This window comes from Notolepis coatsorum (genome assembly GCF_963971535.1).
Source record: "Notolepis coatsorum genome assembly, chromosome: 6".
Classification (NCBI taxonomy): Eukaryota; Metazoa; Chordata; class Actinopteri; order Aulopiformes; family Paralepididae; genus Notolepis; species Notolepis coatsorum.
The window spans coordinates 70085566-70100077 of record NC_140170.1 but is presented as its reverse complement, the minus strand read 5'-3'; the positions used below and the strand labels follow the sequence as shown (position 1 = coordinate 70100077).

Here is a 14512-nt window from a genome sequence, read left to right as displayed (position 1 = left end):
GCATCACAACCAGGTAAACCTCACTCCCTGATCACCTCCAGGTCCCTGTTCACCTGGTTCTGCTGGACCTGCACCACGACCAGGTAAACCTCACTCCCTGATCACCTCCAGGTCCCTGTTCACCTGGTTCTGCTGGACCTGCACCACGACCAGGTAAACCTCACTCTCTGATCACCTCCAGGTCCCTGTTCACCTGGTTCTGCTGGACCTGCACCACGACCAGGTAAACCTCACTCCCTGATCACCTCCAGGTCCCTGTTCACCTGGTTCTGCTGGACCTGCACCACGACCAGGTAAACCTCACTCTCTGATCACCTCCAGGTCCCTGTTCACCTGGTTCTGCTGGACCTGCACCATGACCAGGTAAACCTCACTCTCTGATCACCTCCAGGTCCCTGTTCACCTGGTTCTGCTGGACCTGCACCACGACCAGGTAAACCTCACTCTCTGATCACCTCCAGGTCCCTGTTCACCTGGTTCTGCTGGACCTGCACCACGACCAGGTAAACCTCACTCTCTGATCACCTCCAGGTCCCTGTTTACCTGGTTCTGCTGGACCTGCACCACGACCAGGTAAACCTCACTCTCTGATCACCTCCAGGTCCCTGTTCACCTGGTTCTGCTGGACCTAAACCACGACCGGGTAAACCTCACTCGCTGATCTCACCTCCAGGTCCCTGTTCACCTGTAGCAGCAGGCCTACTGCTGTAAAGACCAGCACCATCACCAGCACCATCACCATCACCTTAGCTCTGTCCTTTTGGTTGCCCCAAACAATAGCTTAGTTCAGACCCAGGTGAGAGGCCATGCGCTACAGCCCTCACCCCTCTCTCTATCTAAGATCACTGTCTCCGTCTCGTCCTCAGAGTGTCTCCTCTCGGCCAGTAGGAGAGCACTCCTCACGGCCAGTAGGAGAGCACTCCTCTCGGCTAGTAGGAGAGCACTCCTCTCGGCCAGTAGGAGAGCACTCCTCTCGGCCAGTAGGAGAGCACTCCTCTCGGCCAGTAGGAGAGCACTCCTCTCGGCCAGAGCTCATTTAACACACTTGTAGGCTACTTTTTTTTTTGTGAACAAATTTTTTTATAATTTTTTTGACATGACATAAAACTAGACACACAAGCATTAACAGTAAATATCCACAATAAATCACAGGACTATACATTCCAGTATTTGAATCAATATAAATGTAGTTTACGAGATATATACATAATACTTGCAATACAATACATACTTGCTCGCTCTTCTTCCCCCCCCTTAGGACCCCCCTTGGATAATCCATCCATTATTTCGTTTCTAACCAAGGATTATAATTCATATGCTAACCTTTATTCTCTCCACCACTTCTAACCAGATTGCAATGCTGGCTTCATTGACACCTAAAATTCTTGCTGTAGATATCTCTAGATAAATCACATCGAGATAGGTAAGAAGTTAAGAACCCATACCTTCCGGCACATTTTATCCGGTTGAATCCAGCGTGATGCTATCAGCTTTTTAGCAGCCGTAAAACCGGACAAAATTTGTCTATTTAGCTGTATAGAGGCTGCTAACTGAGAAACATCATTCAACAACAATACATAAGGCAGTACAGGTATGGTCAGAAATAAAAATTCTGATAATTGCGTGGTTACTTCTTCCCAGAATATTTTTTTCTTTTTTTTTTAATCTTTTTCCCCCTCCTTTTTCCTCCGATTTTCTCCCATCCCCATGTTAGTCGTTATGCCAATTCCCAATCCCCTTCCTGGTCGCTGCGCACTTACCCCCCACAGTCGGTCTGGGAGAGTGGAGACTATCACGTGCTTCCTCCAACACACGTCTAGCCAATCAACCACTTCTTTTCACCTGGCAGCGCGGACTCTCACTGAGAGGGCGTAGCGTGTGGAAGGATCACACTATCCCACTTAGATCCTATCCGCGCTTAGCAGGCGCCTGGACCGAACTGTAGGAGTCGCTGTTTACAACGACCCGGACCCACCCCGCCAGCTTCTCCCACCCTCTAATACTGCCAAATTTTGCCAATTGTATTAGTGTGAACGGCCAGCCAAGCTGGTGACAACCCCGGAGCTGTGAGCTGGATTCGAACAGGCGAATCCAGCGTCTCCGGGGTTGGTGACGAACGCAATCTCCGCTACGCCACCTGACCGCCCCCTTCCCAGAATATCTTAACAGGGGGGCATTCCCAGTACATATGTATAAATGTACCGATATCACCCCTTAGACACAAGGAGCATAGAGAGTCTTGTTTAAGCCCCATTCGGTTCAATCTTATAGGAGTCAGGTAAGTCCTATGAATATAATTAAGATTAATCTGTTGATGATCCGGGTTGCGTGACGCTAGTCGAACGTTTGCCCAGACTTCTTGCCAATCAAAACCTACTTCCAAGTCTGGTATATCCCTCCTCCAGACTAGAGTCTAGAGTCTAGGGGGAGGATTCCATACGAAGATGTAAGTAAGTGATGATAAAAGTCTGATACGAAGCCTCTCGATGTCTCCCTTTCATAGAAGAATTTGTGATATCTGTGGTGCTCAAGTGGTATCTTTAATGGGACTCCATGAGCCTTCAAAGCTGCTAATAACTGTATATAGAAATAATAAGTGGAGTTGGTGAGGTACAATTTGTTATGAATTTCATGATAGCTACAGAAACCCCGTTTGTTGAAGATATCTCCCAATGTATGTATTATGCCTTGCTTTTCCCATTTGGGATATCTGATAGGTCGTTGTGCAATAAGGAGTGCATTGTTATTGAATAGGGGAGAATGGCTATGCCATTTATGTTGGTTAGTAAAAATGTTCTGTGTGTCACGCCATATCCGAATCACATGTGTAATAAGAGGACCAAATTTCAAGTCTCATTGCTTAATTGATAATTTGGTGTATACTATATCCTGCAGTCTATGTGGTGCCACTATGTTTTCTTCTAATGTTCTCCAGGATACAGATGCTTGAGAATCAAACCAGGTGATCAGTGGTCTTAACACTTTCTATGCCACTCACGAGTTTTCTCTGAATTATTAATATTACGTTGAAAGCCACTCACGAGATTTCTCATTTTGATGAAGATATAAGCTGTTTTGTGAAATGTCTATCGGTTTGACTGTAAAAATCCATGAGGAAATGAACAAGGCTATTATCAGCGCGCGGCTCGAATGGGCGTGCGTGTACTTATAATATTGATCATCTAGCGTTTATTTGAAAACGATTCATAAATAGGCCGACAAATATCAACGTTCTGGAATATTCCAGTAAAAGACGATTATTATTGTTATATTACATACGCATATTTTAAATCTTGACACTTTTTTTTTTTCACCCATACAAAAAACAAGAGACATAAACACAAACAAAGGGGTGAGCAGCAGTATAGATCCTGGACTGGTATACATCTAATATCCATCGCTACTCGTCCCCACTTACATATACAAGAAAAATAACAACAGTAGTAATAGCAAATAAATTAAAAATTAAATAATAGAAAGAAGAAGAAGAAAAAAAAAAAAAAAAAAAAAAAAAAAAAAAAAAAAAAAAAAAAAAAAAAAAAAAAAATAATAATAATAATAATAATAATAATAATAATAATAATAATAATAATAATAATAATAATAATAATAATAATAATAATAATAATAATAATAATAATAATAATAATAATAAGTAAAAAGGCTTGAATTTTCATCCATCTTAAAGCCCAACCTCCAGGTTAAACCCTACTGATCAATTATGGGTAGTTTACATCATTGGTATATCATTTCATTATTTATTTTTTTCCATTTGACACCGGAAATGCCACTCTGAAAGAGTTAAAAAGGTCCACGCACGAATAACATGCACGCGCGAATCAAAAAAGCTTATCAAACGCCGACGTCACAACAGGTCAACAGGACAACAGGTGCATATTAATGAGCCGAATCTAAAAGCTTATCAGACGCTAGCACCTAGCACGGCCGTGACGTCACTTCAGGAAACGTATGCCTTATGTCCGTCCGGGTCATAGTACTAGATCAATGGTGGCTCACTCGGTGCATCACAGTTAGCCTATATCTCCGCCGTCCCTGCTACACGCAGTCGGGACCACTACACTCACTGACGTTAGCCTATAGCCCACCGTCCCTGCGGGTGGTTCTCTCCTCTTTGTGTGCCCCCGTCCCCGCGGAGGAGCTTGTGGACTCGACGGCGGCGGCGGCCGCGGGGCGCCGGAGCCCGCAGCGCTAGTTAGCTCATAGCTATCGTGTAACACTAGCCTTTGCGGGCTCGGGCGCCCTGCGGCTGCCGCCGCCGTCGCGTCCATGGGCCCCCCGGCAGGGCACCCGTGGGGACGGGTCGGGGTGTACAGAGAGGAGAGAACCATTTTGGGTTGGCCGTTCATGCCGGCCAGCGAGCCGGATGTCGGGATATGTTGTTAGCACAATAGCTACCAAGCTAAGCTATGTTATCTACTAACGTTATAAACACAATATGTGTACAACGACACAATGATTTACATTATTACAAATATGGTAACGTGGTTGTGGCTTTTACAAATAGTGGTTAGCTTTAGAGATGGATGGATGGCTATAATCACGGAGCAATAGTGAGGTGAAACAGATACATTTCCATTCGGCTAGTAGTAGCAAGCATATATCTATGGTAGCAAGGCTCTCTGCCTGCCACTAGCTGTGTGACTCTCAGCGCCCCCTGGTGAGCCCCCTGTTGTCCTGCACCTGTTGTGACGATCATTTCGATTACACACGCACGTTATGAACCATTGATTAAAATATGCACGTGCGTGGTGATTGTGTTGGGCAGACAAAATGTTTGATAAAAACACTAAAACTGGGTCAATTTCAATACTTTTTTTCCCCTTCTTCATGAAAGCCACTGTTGGCCTAGTCCACATTGTTTATTGAACAAAAATACAACGTGGAGGTTGACCTTTAACTATTTATACTCGGGCCTGTACTGAGTTTTTAAGTTTTGACCACATGTCAAAGTCATTTGTGATCCTGTCTTGGAGTCTTGTATAATTATACTTCACCGTTTGGCATATAGTAGGGAATATTTCAACTCCAAGACATCTAAAGTGTTCTACCATTGGTATATTTCCTGGAAGGATTGTAGTCTTCGCAGAGACATTAAATGGGAGGAAGGCCGACTTTGGCCAGTTTATCCTAAATCCCGATAGATTGGCAAAATCATCAATCAGCTTGAGAAGATGAGGCAGTGAGGTGGTAGGGTTTTGCATGAACAATATTACGTCGTCCGCATATAAACTAATATGATGCTGTGTGCCCTTAATTGAGATTGGCTCTATGGATTGGGATTGTTTTATATACTGTGCTAAAGGCTCTAAGGATAGAGAAAATAGTCCGGGACTAAGAGGGCAACCCTGTCTGGACGAGCGCAACACAGGAAAGAGTGAGGAGGTGAATATACCTGTTATAATCATGGCCGATGGGTCTTTGTATAATACTTTTATCATATTAATGAATCCGTTTCCTAACCCCATCCTTCCGAGTACTGCCCATAAATAAGACCATTCCAACCTATCAAAAGCTTTCATCGCATCCAAGGATAATATAGCTGTAGGTGGAATGGCATCCTTGCTGGCGTCTAATACATGTAGTAACCGTCTTATATTATCCGTGATCAGGCGGCCTTTTATGAAGCCAGTCTGATCAGGATGAACTAAAGATGTCATATGCTTTTGAAGTCTGATGGCTAGTACCGCTTAGCATACAGCTTGAGATCGGTTCCGAGGAGACTTAAGGGTCAAGTTTCAAGTTTCAAGTTTCTTTAATAGTTGTCATACAGAAGTACAGAATACTTTTATACAAAATGCTTCTTACTGTTGCGCTCCAGAGACTGTGCAAGACAAGATAAGTATGAAATAAAATAACATAGTATAGCATGTAAATTAGAAGTAAAAAAAAAATGAGGTCACAGTGTTCAGTATAGACATATGTACAATGTTCGATGCAGAATAGACGTAACTGAGTTACCATATAATATACAATACTGTGCAGTGTACTAATATACAATACTATATAGTGCAAGGCAGAAATGGGATGAGGTGCAATTTAGGTACAATTTACAGTAGGTGTACGAGTTGTAGTGCAAATCCTTTATCAATAAATATAAAGTGTGTTTGTGTGATCTAAAGTGTGGAGAGTGGGTGCTGCAGTGTGTTGTTTGTTTAAGTGAGTGTGTGCGTGTGGGTGTGTGTGCTGTGTGCATTTGATGGTTGTTGCATAGTGTTTATTGTTCGTTTAGCAGCCTGATGGCCTGGGGATAGAAGCTTCTTCTGAGTCTTTCCGTGCTCGCCTTAAGACTCCGGTATCGCTTGCCTGACCGCAGCAGTTCAAAGAGGCAGTTGTTCGGGTGGCTCGAGTCCTTAATAATTCTCTTAGCCTTCCCCTTGCACCGCTTGTTGTAAATGTTCTGGAGGGTGGGAAGCCCCCCTCCAATTGTGCGTTCGGCTGAACGTGTCACTCTTTGTAGTCTGCTACGGTCTTATGCAGTGCTATTCCCAAACCAGGAGGTGATGTTGCCAGTCAGGATGCTCTCTATTGTACATGAGTAGAAGTTCCTAAGGATCTTCTGACTGACTTGGAACTTCCTTAGGCGCCTGAGGAAGTAGAGGCGTTGTCGTGCCTTCTTCACAACACTGTCAATGTGTGTGGTCCATGTCAAATCCTCGGATATGTGGGCTCCGAGGTACTTGAAACTGTTCACTCTCTCAACCGGTGCCCCGTCGATGCTGAGGGGGCTGTAGTCCTTGACCCCCGACCTCCTGAAGTCCACAATCATCTCTTTTGTTTTGCTGACGTTCAGGGAGAGGCAGTTCTCCTGACACCACTGTGACAGGTTCTCTACCTCTTCCAGGTAGGCCCTTTCGTTGTTGGCAGAGATCAGGCCCACCACTACTGTGTCATCAGCAAATTTGATGATGGTGTTGTTGTTCCGCTGTGCTACGCAGTCATGTGTGTACAGGGAGTAGAGGAGGGGGCTCAGAACACAGCCCTGGGGGGCCCCTATGTTGAGCGTGATGGATGAGGAGGTGCAGTTGCCTGCTCTTACCACCTGGGGTCTGCCCGTCAGGAAGTCCAAGACCCACTGGCAGAGGTCATAGTTCAAGCCCAGGTCCCTGAGCTTGGCTATGAGTTTGGAGGGGACTATGGTATTGAATGCTGAGCTGTAGTCGATGAACAGCATTCTCACATAGTTCCCCTGCCTCTTGTCCAGGTGTGATGCTGCTGTGTGCAGCACATGGGCTATGGCGTCCTCCGTGGACCTGTTGGGGCGATATGCAAATTGCAGAGGGTCCAGGTTGATGGGGAGGGAGGAACAGATGTAGCCCTTCACTAGCTTCTCAAAGCACTTCATGGCTATGGAGGTGAGGGCTACAGGGCGGTAGTCGTTGAGGCAAGCGGGCGTAGATTTTTTGGGTACAGGGATGATGGTGGACTTCTTCAGACAGGTGGGGATGACAGCCTGTTCCAAGGACAGGTTGAAGATGTCAGTGAATACCGGGGCCAGTTGGTCGGCACAGACTTTTAGGACGCGGCCGGGGATGCCATCCGGTCCTGCTGCCTTCCTGATATTAACTTTTTTAAATATCCGTCTCACCTCATGCTCTGTTACCCTGAACACTGAGTCTCCATCAGCAGACCCCCCCCCCCCCCCCCCATTGTCGTGGTTTGTAGGCTGGTGTTTTTATTCACAGCCTCAAACCTCGCATAGAAGGAATTGAGATCATTTGCTAAGGAGATGTCACTGTTCAGTTTGAGGGAGGTGCCTTTGTAATCTGTCATTGTTCTGAGGCCCTGCCACATGCCTCTAGAGTCAGCCTGTTCAAACTGAAGTTGAACTTTATCCCTGTAACGCCGTTTTGCCTCTATTACTGCTCTCCTGACGTTGTATCTTGCCATCTTGTGTTCTTCCATGTTGCCTGTCACCAGCCCGGTGTTGTATGCTGATGTGCGCACATGGTCTATAACTACCACATTCGGTGGGTTCTTTGTCCTTTTTAAGGAGGACAGATATGAGTGCCATATTGACGTCCCTGGGGAAGTTCCCCTCTTTGATTGAGTATAAAATCATATCAAGTAATAGGGGTCCAATTACATCCCAACATGAGAGGTACAGTTCTGGTGGGATACCATCCCATCCAGGAGCCTTACCAATTAGCATTTCAGATATAACCTCCCTAAGTTCCTCTAGTGTAATAGGTGTATCTAACTGTTTAGCGTCTTCCACTGAGAGTTTAGGTAGGTTAATTTGATTAAGAAATGTATCCAGTTTATTTTGATCGAAAACCATTTCTGATTTGTACAAGTTGGAGTAAAACTCTCTGAAAGTCTTGTTAATTTGTTTGGGGTCTGTAACAAGTCCTTGTTGGTCCTTAATAGTAGGGATATCTGCAAATGTTGCGTTGGATCATATCTTCATAGCTAGTAGGTGACTTGGTTTAGAACCATGAAAGTAATAATGTTGTCTTGTGCTACGTATTTGAAATTCAGATTGTTGTCTTAAAATGGAGTTAATCTCTTTTTTTAACACATTAATTTGAGACTCCAATCGAACCGAGTAGTTGTATTGTAAAGAGGAGAATAACAACGAGTAAAGCGTTTCAGCTCTACCAATTTTGAACAGCGATTCTTGCATAGGTTGGAGGCAAAGACCGTTGTGTAATCCTTGATAAAAACCCTTTACCGACATCCATAACATTCTGGGGTCCTGTACCGAACTCGCATTACTCCGCAGGAATTTAATAAGTTCAACTTTGAATTGTATAATGTATTCATTGTTTTTCAGCAGTGTCGAGTTAAATCGCCATCTTGGGGCTCGGGATGACAGTCTACCAAATGAACCTTTCAGGAGTAAATAGCTGTGATCTGATTGGGCACCATTTCCACGTCATAGTTATCAAATAGTCTTGGGGATGCAAAAACATAATCTATTCTGGAAAATGTCTTGTGTCTTGCAGAGCGAAAAGAGTACTCTCGGGCGGTTGGGTTGAGTAATCGCCATAGGTCATTTACACCTGTATTCTTGGCCCAATCCTTTAGTGCATTAGATGCATGTTTCTGATCATTGGAAATGGTGGGATTAGATTTATCCATCACGGGATCTCAAATAGCATTAAAATCCGTGCCAATTATAGATGAATACTCAGGAAGGTTCAACATTGCTCTAGTGAGTGTAGCGTAGAAGTTAGCGTCGTAAAGATTTGGGGCATAGGCCGCTACCAACACGATTTTCCTGTTACTGTATTCTATTTTAGCTATGGTTACTCGACCATCCACATCAGACCATACGTCCAACAATTCAATATTCAACTTCCGTTTCGCGACTATAGCAACCCCACGGGATCTCGTTCCAAAAGATGAGTAGCTAATGTTATGATATATTTTGTCCGCTAGCATTACATTGTCATCCACTAATAAGTGCGCTTCGCTTAAAAAAGCCACATCAACCTGTTTGTTTTTCATCAGTGTAAGCACGCTTTTACGTTTATGTTGTTTGTTTAGTCCCCCAGTATTCCAAATCATTATATTCAAACTAGCCATAATCTAAACATGTTGTTGTATTCTTGTGTATAATTCGTCTGGAGTACCAATTCACAATAGATATATATCCAATTATTGAGGTCCTGTTGAGAGCCGAGCCTGAAAACATACATATATACATATAATCCCCTATTCCCCCCTCCCTCCCTGCCTTACACGACCAGTCAGCCCAGAATGAGCCATTTATCCTTAACTTTCCTATGCAAATTGCCATAGGATCTAAAACTCTTAATTCTACCTTAACACTTTGGTCGCCAGGCTTATATTAATAATAAACCATCCCACGCCAGCTCTATTTGTCTATGGAGAAGTTCCCCTTCTTTGCAGGGCTATAACATTTTATATTGTATTGTTAAATTGACATTACTATGGCCCATTCAACGTTGAGTATCTATTGTTCAGGTTGTAGCAACATTATACTTTTTCATTCACATATTCATACTAAAATACGGTCTAAAGTATAAGTATGTTTTTATCGTTTTCTGCAGCATTCTCCAGAACGTGATTTATAGCCCTAAATGCATTATATTGATGATCAAATACAGTTTGATAGCGATCTGCACGAGATAAAAAATGTCAAATGGACGTGCTTCTAGAAGTTACTACTTATCATCTGATGTTGATAATGGTCGTTTATAATTCTGTGGCCAATGTTAGATGATTCATCTAGTGTGGGTGATAAGATCATTAGAGCAGTTTGTATCGAACACGTTAAAAAATAACGCTGAAACTTACCGTAGCTTCCTCGTAGCGTTGGGCGATGAGCGTGGAGCAGAAATATTCCTATTATGGGATGTTGAAATATGCGATCCATCTCCAGGTTGTATAATAGTATATACGTCCAAATCATGTTGTTTATCGAGTTATTGGTAACGGATTGCTATCCATTGTGTCTAGCTTGAGTCCCGGGACTATTAGCGAGTGATCGGACCGAATTGGAATGAGCACCAGCTTCCGTTTCCGGTTTCCGGTTTGAGCGATCCGCCGATCGGCCACCAGATGGTGCTCTTGAACCGTTGGAGAGTTGAGAGGGGATCAACAGTAGATCTCAAGTCTCCGGGGGAGAAATATAATTGCGATCACAGATTTTTGAAATATTGATCTCAATGACGTGGTACGGCGTCTTTGGCAGAATGAGCATGGCGGGGAATGATGTGGTAAGGCGTTTTTGGCGACCAAAGTGTTAATAGAATGTCACCCGTGGCCTAGCCACTCTCCCGTTAAAATAATAAAATAAAAATAAAAAATATGCCTCAATTATCATAGTATATTCACTTAAACCTTATACTAACATGTATAGGTTAAAACACACCGAAGAATAAAAAAGATGTACAAAATTATAGAAACATCTGCTTAAATCTTAAAATAACTTTGCCAAGCTTAAACACCTAGATGAAAAGGAAGGTTTTAAATACGTGTATGCAGTTCGTCCCCCAAACAGGGGTGGGCAGTATTCCGCTGTGAAGGCTGTTCTTCCGGATATGATTCTTGTATATGGTCACAAATTGTACTTATGTTCCAGGGCATTCTGCATGCCATAGAGTGATATTATTCCAGTATATTCCAATATGACACCGAGCGTTGAAAAAGTCCAGAGTATTCCAAAATGTCAACAACAAATCATGACTTGCACAAAACCCATAAATCTAGCGGGCCCAAACAGCGAACCTTTACAAAAATATAGTATCTAGCGTCACATATTAACCTATTTCTACATCAATGTTATCAAAGCTTGTTTGATGCTGTTTTTGGTGTCTAAGTTATAACGAAGTTATCAAAAAAAGATAAAAAAAAAGATGAATAAGACTCCTCCGCGTTGTGGGTCCCTCATGTAATCCTCAGCGTCTTCAGTCGAGTAGAGCCGGACCCTTTTTCCATTTTTATCCATGATGGAAAGATTCGCTGGGTAGCGTAGTGTAGGTTGGAATTTTTTCTCAAAAAGCTGAGACATCACTGACTTGTAACGGGCTTGTAGGGTTACAACCTCGCGGCAAAAATCCTTGTAGAAATACACTAGTTTCCCGTTGTGTTGCAGAGTTCCCCTCTTCTTTCGTGCCGCCCGGATAATCGTATCTCTTATTCCAGTTTGACGTAGGCTAGCAATAATCACCCTCGATTTATTGTTGTTGTCGTCTCGGATGCCAATTCTGTAGCGCTGATCCACTATAGGTGGTGTAGAGAGGATATCTGGTCCTAGAATTTGAGCTAACACTGTCGCGAACAAGTCGTTTGTGCAGTCAACTGATTCATCCAGTCCCACTATACGGATATTAAATCTACGGGAATGACGTTCGATTTCGAATATCTTAGCTGTTAGCTTCTCGTTGTTGTCATATATCTTATCCGTTAGCTTCCCGTTGACCTCTTCTATTTTCTCCGTTAGTTCCACGATGCCGTCATGTAAAGCCCCATCGCCCCTAATGAATCTCAGTGTGTGTTCAACCAAGGTGGCTTCAACTACAGTAGTGCGTTCGGTTTGTTCTGCAGCCGCTGCTTTTAAATCTTCGATTTTGGATTCGATAGATTCTTTGATAGCGTCAACTTTTTTTTTTTATTGATCTTTTTCCCCCTCCATTTTCCTCCGATTTTCTCCCATCCCAATGTTAGTCGTATGCCAATTCCCAGTCCCTTCCTGATCGCTGCGCACTTACCCCCCACAGTCAGATCATCTGGGAGAGTGGAGGCTACCACGTGCTTCCTCCGACACACGTCCAGCCAATCACCGCTTCTTTTCACCTGGCAGCGCGGATTCTCATTGAGAGGGCGTAGCGTGTGGGAGGACCACACTATCCCCCTCACGTCCAATCCGCGCTTAGCAGGCGCCCCGACCGAACTGTAGGAGTCGCTGTTTACAACGACCCGGACCCACCCCGCCAGCTTCTCCCACCCTCTGATACAGCCAATTGTATCAGTGCAGACGGCCAGCCAAGCTGGTGACAACCCCGGAGCTGTGAGCTGGATTCGAACAGGCAAATCCAGCTCAGCTCCGGGGCTGGTGACGAACGCAATCTCCGCTCGGCCACCTAACCGCCCTAGAAGAATCCCCTGGCGTCAACCTTAGCGTTAACCTTATCAACCTTAGCGTCAACCTTCTCAACCTTAGCGTCAACCTTATCAACCTTATCGGTTAAGATCTTTATTAGCTTAGCAAGAGACTCTATATCGGATGAGGTGGCGGGGACGATGGAAGAGGTGGCAATATCAGCTGTTTTTTTCTCGATCTCTCCTGCCATTTCCCGCACAGAGCCCGTATCCACAGGCGGATCCTCTGCAGTTAGTTTGGCTGTGCGTTTATTTTCTGTTTCTTTCCTTGTTGGCATCTTGATTCTTTCTGTCGATATAGTTAGTTGAAGATCTCAGTTGATATATACGTCGAGGTTTAAACACATTGGTGTTGTAAAAAGTGGTTTTTGAAGCAAAAAGAAAAATAACGGGAGAGGAGCTCTGACCAATGCGACCACTACATGCTGATGCTAAACCGGAAGTCACTTGTAGGCTACTTTGTAATAATTGTTTTGACTATTAAACCTATTTTGATCAGAAGATCCGGCTACGATATAATTGATAAATCATAATCCACCACAAAGGCAATCCAACCTCTCATTCACGTCAGATTTACATGTACTGTCGGTTGTTGGCCAGGACCTTACATTTACATTCACATTCACATTTAGATTTTATATTTACATTCACATTCACATTCACATTTATACTTACACTTATACTACATTTACATTTACACTTAAGCTTACACTTACAATTACATTTACATTTTATAATTACGTTCACATTCACATTCACCTTCACATTTATACTTACACTTATACTACATTTACATTTACACGTATGTACATTTACATTTACACGTACACTTACACTTACATTTACATTTACGTTTGAGGCATTTACTAGATGTTCTTATCGATAGTGACCACAATAAGTGGTAGAGTGGAGTAAGCTCAGATCGTAGTATCACCAACATGGCCGACCAAGTAGCCAAAAAGTTAGCAAGCTAACCGTTGTCAGTTAGTAGCCTGAGAAGAGGATGAAATCTGACCGTGTACCCAATGCCCCTCTCTGCCAGCTGACTGACGAGGACCTGGGGAAGAACACCTTCAAGGACCTGACGAACCTGGTGCAGCTCAACCTGGCCCACAACGTCCTGAGGAAGATGCCTTTAGGCGTCCCCAGCGGCCTGACACAGCTCTTCCTGGACAGGAACGGAATAGATGGCATTCCCAGGCAAGTATTACTTAGGCAATAAGATAAGATAAGATATTCCTTTATTGATCCCCTTGGGGAAATCCGGGTGTCATAGCAGCATGGTGTAGGGGGGAGGGGAGGTACAGGTATGGGCAGGGTAATAGTAGTAATAGACATAAATATAGGCAAATTATTTTTACCTGAATATAAAATATGAGAAAAAAAAACAGTGTAAACAAAGGTGCAGATGAGGGTCTGTATGCCCTATCAGTTATGGGGCGACAGTGGTTCAGGAGGTAGAGCGGTCATCTGGTAATTGGAAAGATCCCGGTTCGATCTCTCTCTCTCTCTCTCTCTCTCTCTCTCTCTCTCTCTCTCTCTCTCTCTCTCTCTCTCTCTCTCTCTCTCTCTCTCTCTCTCTCTCTCTCTCTCTCTCTCTCTCTCTCTCTCTCTCACCTTCAGTAACTACTTCAGAGACTTCTCTAACCTGGCGTTCGTCAGGCTGAACTACAACCAGCTGAGTGATAAGGGACTCCCTAAGAGGATCTTCAACGTGTCCACGCTGCTGGACCTCCACCTGGCCCACAACCACCTGTCCTCCGTCCCCTTCTTCAACGTTCACCTGGAACACCTGCACCTCAACCACAACAGCATCGAGAGTGAGTGATGACATCACCTTTGCTTTAACCCTTTCACCGCCACCCTACCAAAGGGTTAACCCTTTCACAACCACACTACAGAAGGTTAACCCTTTCACTAC

The 14512-nt window shown here is 43.9% G+C and overlaps 1 protein-coding gene across 1 annotated transcript in view; it reads left to right on the top strand.

Moving 5' to 3' along the window:
• prelp (proline/arginine-rich end leucine-rich repeat protein) overlaps nucleotides 1-14512 on the top strand; it is a 54534-nt gene that overhangs the window by 33807 nt on the left and 6215 nt on the right. The window contains exons 4-5 of the mRNA XM_084317460.1: nucleotides 13634-13791; nucleotides 14215-14411. Of these exons, the coding sequence (XP_084173586.1) occupies nucleotides 13634-13791; nucleotides 14215-14411 (355 nt within the window). The remainder of the gene's footprint in view (nucleotides 1-13633; nucleotides 13792-14214; nucleotides 14412-14512) is intronic.